Below are 8,708 nucleotides of genomic sequence, written 5' to 3' on the forward strand. Positions count from 1 at the left end.
GATGTAGTTTTTGATAAAAATGTGATTTTCTCACCTTTTTGCTCAAAATGATGAATTTTTTATGAAACCTACCTATATTCAAGAATTTTTTATGAAACCTACCTATATTCAAGGAATGCTTTAAGCTAGAATAAAGCGGATTTTTTTGTTTAAATATAGAGGCTCTGATCTTTATTTTGGTGTATTGCATATTCAAATATTCATACAGCAAAATATACTGGAGGCCATCAAATTTTAGTGAAAATCATCAGCAAGCGTTTTGATTGGACGAACATTTCTTGGTCCTATGCCTTCCACAGAATATATAAATACAGATTTAGACCACTTAACTTGTGAAGATGGAAGAGACTTTCAACCAGCCTAACAAAAAATGTTTCTGAAGACAATCACCTATTGCGCCTTTAATAGTGAGAATTGGTCCCTAAAGTGTTACCCATTTTACTAGAGTGTTTTGGATGGTTACCAGGGCGCTGCTATGTGTTTTACTACACTGTAAAAAATGACCGTGAATTTAACGGTAAAAGACTGTAAAAATGCTACAGTAAAAACCTGTTAAATGGTTAACGGTAAATTCCCCTACTATATACGGTGAAAAACTGTATTGGACATTACTTGCTATGCATTTTACTAGAGTGTTTTGAGTGGTTACCAGGGAGAGTTGCTATGTGTTTTACTAGAGTGTTTTGAGTGGTTACCAGGGTGTTTCTATGCATTTTACAAGAGTGTGTTGGATGGTTACCAGGGAGTTGCTATGTGTTTTACTAGAGTGTTTTGAGTGGTTACCAGGGTGTTGCTATGCGTTTTACTAGGGTGTTTTGGGTGGTTAACAGGGCATTGCTATTTGTTTTAATAGGGTGCTTTAGGTTGTTACCAGGGTGTTGCTATGCGTTGTGTTTTAATTGGTTACCAGGGTGTTGCTATGTGTTTTACTAGAGTGTTTTGAGTGGTTACCAGGGATTTTCTATGCGTTTTACTAGAGTGTTTTGAGTGGTTATCAGGGAGTTGCTATGCATTTTACTAGAGTGTTTTGAGTGGTTACCAGGGAGAGTTGCTATGTGTTTTACTAGAGTGTTTTGAGTGGTTACCAGGGTGTTTCTATGCATTTTACAAGAGTGTGTTGGATGGTTACCAGGGAGTTGCTATGTGTTTTACTAGAGTGTTTTGAGTGGTTACCAGGGTGTTGCTATGCGTTTTACTAGGGTGTTTTGGGTGGTTACCAGGGTGTTGCTATGCGTTTTACTAGGGTGTTTTGGGTGGTTAACAGGGCATTGCTATTTGTTTTAATAGGGTGCTTTAGGTTGTTACCAGGGTGTTGCTATGCGTTTTACTAGGGTGTTTTGGGTGGTTACCAGGGTGTTTCTATGCATTTTATTAGGTGGCTTTGGGTGGTTACTAGTTGATTGTATTCTAGCCCAAACCAAAGAGTCCATCCAAGTTTTTATTATATTCTGGTCTATAAACAACGTTCAGGTCCCTCTTTCAACATATGTCTTTTTTTGCCGGTTTCATTTTTCTTATACAAAACAATAGTGCAAATTAACAATATTTAACTATCAGAAAGATTATATAAAGGCTGCATTACCAACAACAACAACCTAAACAATGACTAAATACCTATTTGGCTACTGGTCAACACTGACCAACAGCCTGTACTGCTAAAAAAGTATGCCGTTTCAGAAATTAAGCAAGTTTTGATGAAAGACTAACATTTATTTTCTTGCACTGATGAATCATCCACTATAAAATGGGTAATGTGCATTACGTAAAGTAAAAAGGGTCAGTTTTGATTTCATGTTGACACACTCAAAGCAGCGATGCATTACCACACACAGCTAATTAAAACACAAACATTCTGAAAGGTAAAAAAGAGAATGACTGTAACTTACATGCTGGTTTTCATCTTTGACCCTGCGTGACTGCAAAAGCAATAACAAGACAGGATTCAATTATGTTCTCACTCTCGCACAAAGTACGACAGACAGATGAAGCTATTTGTGAGGGAGTGCAATCAGCACTTGCTCATTTGCATTCCATAATAAACAATACACACAAGAACAACGTCTCCAGCTTCATTAGCAGCCACTGATTTGCGGACGCTTCGCTTCAGGGGCTCTGATTGTTCCTTCCTGTCGGAGACGTTTTAGCATTATATATTCCCCACTTCAGAGTGAAAAAGGCACCTCGGCTTTGATCAAATGGTGTGCGCAACCTGTATGGAACAGGCAGAGCATTTATGATAAATTATTAAGAGAGCTTGAGGTGAAACGCATCAGAGAAGTTAATTTCTTCAAATTTCATATGTGGGTTAAACGCAAATACATACTGAAGGCTTTATTTTTACAGTAAGGTCCAAAAGTCTGAGACCACTAGTGAAAATGCTTCCATATTGCATTTTTCCAAATGAATGCATTACATCTTCTGAAGACAAATTATACATTTGTGTGAGAAACAGACCATAATTTAATGTTATCGTTAATCTATTGTTAACCACTGCTACTGGATCATTCAGCGAGTCGGACTCGCGACTGAATCAAATCATTCAGATAAACTGATTCATTGAAAAGATCAAAAGAATGATTCGTTAATAAATCAGTTCAAAGTTAGTATGTTCATTACACAATATAAATTAATAATTGTGTTTGAATCGGGTGTGTTAGATGAGGGAGACAGTGCTGGGCTGCTCCAGGACAGTTTTGAAAACCATTTCAGAGACATGTTCTTAAATCTGACTCATAAATAACTAATACATGCATGCACAGTTTTGGTAACTTCATGACTTAACTGACGACATAATTATGACACTGCATGCTCGTATTTCTTTTGCGCTTTAATATGAAATGAAACAGGCTACAGCACGTGCCGCCACGTTTGTGCATGCAATTGAAGAGCACGTGCTACGAGCACAGTAAACCGGATGACAGGACAGGAAAATTAGTTTTTACTGACATATGGCCTAACAATATCTCATCTGACCGCTGTTCACTGTTGTTCTACTGAAGCTCCTCGTCACCTGTAACTTTTCCGCACTCATATTACATAAACATAATACATATTCTAAACATATTTATAAATAAATAATTTTTGTGAATATACATTTTTGGGTGAGCTATCCCATTAAGAATGATGATTCACATCCTGCAAGGCCACACTTACCCTTCCATGATTGACAGCAGCCTTCCCCTCCTCACTTCTCGCGTCCATTTCGTCATCACTCCATTCCCAGTCTCCATCCTCGGTCTTGTGCAGATGACCACTCGACCCCGGAACCCTTCTGACCTGCGGGTGTGAACGGGACACGCTGTCAGTCTCACCGTAGTGTGCACACAGCAGTGACTGCACACTTTTCCAGCAGATTTGGTTCTGAAAGTATTTTTCTCATTCGTTTTCTCCATAAGCATTTCAAAATATATATATATATAGTTTTGGAACCAAACCAACCAGCTCTGAGACGAAGCACATTACAACCTTTGATTCGAAGCAAAAATGGGATTGTAAAATAAGGAATGACCTACTCATCCCATAAGCATCAAATTAGCAATCAAATGCTATATCTATATATATATATATTTGAAATAATTCAAAATATTTAAATATACACAACATCGAATTAAGTTGAGAGTAGGGATTAAGCTATAATAATAATAATAATAATAATAATAATAATAAAGTTGTGCAATACATGAAAATATATATATTGAAAATAATAATGGTGCTTATGACAATTTTCAAAAGTAATGATACATTTGTTTTTTTTATATCATTTAAAAAAATCTGAAAAATATTTTTAATAATAATAATAAATATTTTGCATTAATATTATGTATATTTAAATATTTGTAATTAATGAACGATCAACTTTGAATATTATTTATATAATATAAATATATAAATAAATGTATATTTATAAATATAAATAATTTTAAATATACTAAATATTTATTATTATTATTATTATTATTATTTTACAGTATAATTCTGTTAACTGTGTGTGTGTGTGTGTGTGTGTGTATTTTTATTTATTTATATTATTTTAACAATAATATTATATTTCTATAAGCTGAAATCACACACTTGTTTCTACAGAAGCATATGACTGTTTACCAACTTCAGAGCTCAGGCTAGGTCCAACTTGGTATGTTTACAAATGATTGTTAAAAAACAATTTCTCTATGGAGGAAATGAATGGCATTTGTACTTTCAGAAGCCTACTGTTGTGCTACTGTACGCTTTGGTATCAGCAGGGGTCGAGTGTGTCAGATATAGTCTGTGCTGAACTTACAGGGCTTATTTCTCTGGGTCAGTGAAGTGAGCTTTAATTCATCTCTTTATTTCAACAAAAAGACCAGGTTTTTGGAGGCCTGCTCAGTGTCTGTAACAGCGCTAAAATATTCCACTATCTGCTCTTTTCAACAGGACACATCTTTCAAAGCCTGCTAAAGGTTTAATCTGGCCCACAAGATCTCAACATCTATTGAAGTACAGCAAATCAGGGGATCAGCTCAACTCCAGAAACCATGCAATTCTGCTCAAAAACATCCCTAAATTCCTGTCATTTAGACAAGCTTTTTCTCAGTCTGGCAATCTCTAATCTGATCGGCTGGCTTTACACAATTTCCCAGAATAAGGGCACATAGGTTTTACTATCTGTCCAACAGGAAATCAATTTATGTTTACAATGTACCAGCATGGCTTACAAAATGAACCCTGGTCACTTGCTAAAGTTTGTCAAGTTAGTGACATTTAAACTTGAAAGTACAGGAGACTATTAGAGTTATAGCTAGTTCCATTCATTTAATCCTGGCACAGAAGACCTTAAATCCTCTGGATGTCTGTGAAATATGAGGCACTAGACTGTTGAGATCAGACAGCGTCCAATCAATGACACTTTCTGAAGTTTGCTCTGTTCTGAGAGGCTATTGACAAAATCAGATTGGCCTGATCGAGAAACTCAGTCGACCTGCAACATATACTACATCCTCCCGCCCCGTCCTGACACACAGACACACTGTCTTCCAGCAGATTTACTCAGCTTCCAGTTCAAGACAAGAGGTGAAACACGGCACACAGACACACATACAGTACGTCTAGAGGCGAGAAGCACTAAGTAAGCGTTCTGCGAGTGAGATAACATGTACCCGTTTCCCAGCATCCTCTGTGTGCTGCTTCCTCTGCTCGGGATCCTTCAAAATAACACACAGACAAACAAAGCAACAAATAAACATCAGCGCATGATGACAAACTGCACCTGCGGGCTGTGTGCTTGTGAATAACACCAGTGGGTCAGCGGCACAGAGCGCTCAAACTCACACTCGCTGTCATTTAGGGACATTATGTAAGCTCAAATAGCCAGCGGTAAATTGCTCTCTTAGAAAATGTAATGTGCAATCGAGTGTTGTGATGCAGATGATGTTTACAATTACTGAATTTGGATATTTTTTGGTAGCTGAGAGTCAAATATGTCTAGGTGGCTGTGGAGATTGAAATAAAGAAAAAAAGGTCTCATTAAAAGTCTGTAATTGCTGAATTGTGATGCAGACATTCAGTTACCCAAAACAAATCATTGCAATGCTTAAAGCAAAAAGCAAAGCAAAAGAACGTCTTTATAAATCATTTTAAAGGGGTGGTTCATAGCGATTTCACTTTTTTAACGTTAGTTAGTGTGTAATGTTGCTGTTTGAGCATAAACAATATCTGCATAGTTACGAAGCTGAAAGTACAATGCAAACGGAGATATCGTCTTTTAAAATTCTGGCAGTTTAATGCCTACAAAAATGGCTGGTAGGGACTACAACGAGTTACTTCCCGGATTCGTGACATCACAAACCCAGATAAACCCCGCCCTCGGGAAAAGGCAGCAAAGGGGGCGAGGCCATGCTGCGCTGCTTTAGAGAAGAGGGAGAGAAAACTAGAGGTGCACGTAAAAATCTATTCATATATGAATCGCGATTCTGTCTTCTAACGATTCTAACGGATTTACAGGTTTCAAATTCAATGTTCAAAAGCAGCGGTTCTTAATACTGTTCCTCGCGTCCCCTGCTCTGCACACGCTCTGCATCTCTCTCTCTCTTTCAGCTCAGCTCCAACAATGAACTGTTCCAATTATACACGTATTTTCACATAGCTATGAGAAGCGTTAAACATGGACGCGCGTGCAGTTGCCTTACTGTATTAAAGCTTTAATCAGGATAAAACCATATATTAAAAGCTAACATAAGCAGTAGCATTTACAAATAACAGTAACTATATCAAAAAAGGCACAGAAGACCTTAAATCCACTGGATGTCTGTGAAATATGAGGTACTAGACTGTGGAGATCAGACAGCGTCCGATCAATGACACTTTCTGAAGTTTGCTCTCTTCTGAGAGGCTATTGACAAAATCAGATTGGCCTGATCGAGAAACTCAGTCGACCTGCAACATATACTACATCCTCCCGCCCCGTCCTGACACACAGACACACTGTCTTCCAGCAGATTTACTCAGCTTCCAGTTCAAGACAAGAGGTGAAACACGGCACACAGACACACATACAGTACGTCTAGAGGCGAGAAGCACTAAGTAAGCGTTCTGCGAGTGAGATAACATGTACCCGTTTCCCAGCATCCTCTGTGTGCTGCTTCCTCTGCTCGGGATCCTTCAAAATAACACACAGACAAACAAAGCAACAAATAAACATCAGCGCATGATGACAAACTGCACCTGCGGGCTGTGTGCTTGTGAATAACACCAGTGGGTCAGCGGCACAGAGCGCTCAAACTCACACTCGCTGTCATTTAGGGACATTATGTAAGCTCAAATAGCCAGCGGTAAATTGCTCTCTTAGAAAATGTAATGTGCAATCGAGTGTTGTGATGCAGATGATGTTTACAATTACTGAATTTGGATATTTTTTGGTAGCTGAGAGTCAAATATGTCTAGGTGGCTGTGGAGATTGAAATAAAGAAAAAAAGGTCTCATTAAAAGTCTGTAATTGCTGAATTGTGATGCAGACATTCAGTTACCCAAAACAAATCATTGCAATGCTTAAAGCAAAAAGCAAAGCAAAAGAACGTCTTTATAAATCATTTTAAAGGGGTGGTTCATAGCGATTTCACTTTTTTAACGTTAGTTAGTGTGTAATGTTGCTGTTTGAGCATAAACAATATCTGCAAAGTTACGAAGCTGAAAGTACAATGCAAACGGAGATATCGTCTTTTAAAATTCTGGCAGTTTAATGCCTACAAAAATGGCTGGTAGGGACTACAACGACTTACTTCCCGGATTCGTGACATCACAAACCCAGATAAACCCCGCCCTCGGGAAAAGGCAGCAAAGGGGGCGAGGCCATGCTGCGCTGCTTTAGAGAAGAGGGAGAGAAAACTAGAGGTGCACGTAAAAATCTATTCATATATGAATCGCGATTCTGTCTTCTAACGATTCTAACGGATTTACAGGTTTCAAATTCAATGTTCAAAAGCAGCGGTTCTTAATACTGTTCCTCGTGTCGCCCTGCTCTGCACACGCTCTGCTCTCTCTCATTCAGCTCAGCTCCGACAATGAACTGTTCCAATTATTTAGACGCGCACTAGAGGCAGTTTAGCCAATCATAACACACTGGGCTAGCTAACCAATCAGAGCCCCTCGCCTATTTCTGAGGGCGGGGCTTCATAAAAACAGGAAAAGATCAGCCCGTTTCTCAGAGAAGGGACAGAGCGGTGTGGAATAAAGGTGGAAAATAATGCGATTTTTTTTTTAAACGAAGCATTAACAGATGTTAGACTGCACCCCATAAACACAATCAAGCCTAGAAAAAAACCCAGTGAACCACTCCTTTAAGTATCCAAATTTATTCATAATGCACTGTGATTTGCATTTCACATCTCTATTTATTTCACCTTATATTTCTGCACTACTGTATACATACTTCAAATGCTTTGGCAATAGAGTAAATGTTCACAGTCACACCACTAAAGCTTTGTTTACTGAAATGAGAAGAGAGAAATAAAGACGGTTTTATAGCTAGATATTCTGATTTATATTTTTAATTCAGCAGCAGGTATAACTCAGCCATCAATAACAAGAGATTATTAAATTATCAGCTAAAAATAACTCAAAATAATGTGCTCCAGCATAAGAGTCAGCACATGCGTCCACTGCAGAGATGCTGCAAGAAACAAAGCAGCAAGCTGCTGCGCCCCCTACTGGACACAAACCACACCCACTCAACTTCAGCCGACAGACAAAAGGATTCTATAAAATCTAAGAGAATATCACAGGCATAAGTGAAGAAATAAGGTAAGACCTCACCGCTGTTCGAAATGACACAATATCAACCAGGAAGATCAATTTATACGAGATGGCAGAAATTACAGGATAAAATCTAGTATAAAATAATCAAGGTGTTCATGCATAGAATTCCTATTTATCTGTCTATCTATCTATCTATCAGGGTTTTTTTATTTTGCAGAGGTAATTTCAAAGTACATCAAACTGAATTAAAAATCATAGAGAATGAACTTAATTTCTTCTATGATGTACAACTGATATTTAAAAAAAATGTAACAATTAATTTATGATACATGGTATTTATCATATATATTTGTGGGTCAGAAAGTCAACTATATTTAGGAGGCCAAAATCTATTTTGTTGTCATGTAACAAGGAAATTATATCTCAGTCAAAGTAATTTTTTTAGTTTTTCAGGTCAAACGGAATTAAAAAAATTAAGT

At 37.7% G+C, this 8,708-nt stretch overlaps 1 protein-coding gene across 1 annotated transcript in view; it reads right to left on the bottom strand.

The window, feature by feature from the left end:
- The window catches only part of LOC107600692 (STE20/SPS1-related proline-alanine-rich protein kinase-like), a 51,879-nt gene extending 45,096 nt beyond the window's left edge, over nt 1-6,783 (bottom strand). The window contains exons 1-4 of the mRNA XM_016292647.1: nt 6,700-6,783; nt 6,590-6,634; nt 3,154-3,276; nt 1,887-1,916 (exon numbers count right to left, since the gene is read on the bottom strand). Of these exons, the coding sequence (XP_016148133.1) occupies nt 1,887-1,916; nt 3,154-3,276; nt 6,590-6,634; nt 6,700-6,783 (282 nt within the window). The remainder of the gene's footprint in view (nt 1-1,886; nt 1,917-3,153; nt 3,277-6,589; nt 6,635-6,699) is intronic.
- Nucleotides 6,784-8,708: the final 1,925 nt, after the last annotated feature.

This window comes from Sinocyclocheilus grahami, unplaced genomic scaffold (assembly GCF_001515645.1).
Source record: "Sinocyclocheilus grahami isolate Dianchi unplaced genomic scaffold, SAMN03320097.WGS_v1.1 scaffold289.1, whole genome shotgun sequence".
Taxonomy (NCBI): domain Eukaryota; kingdom Metazoa; phylum Chordata; class Actinopteri; order Cypriniformes; family Cyprinidae; genus Sinocyclocheilus; species Sinocyclocheilus grahami.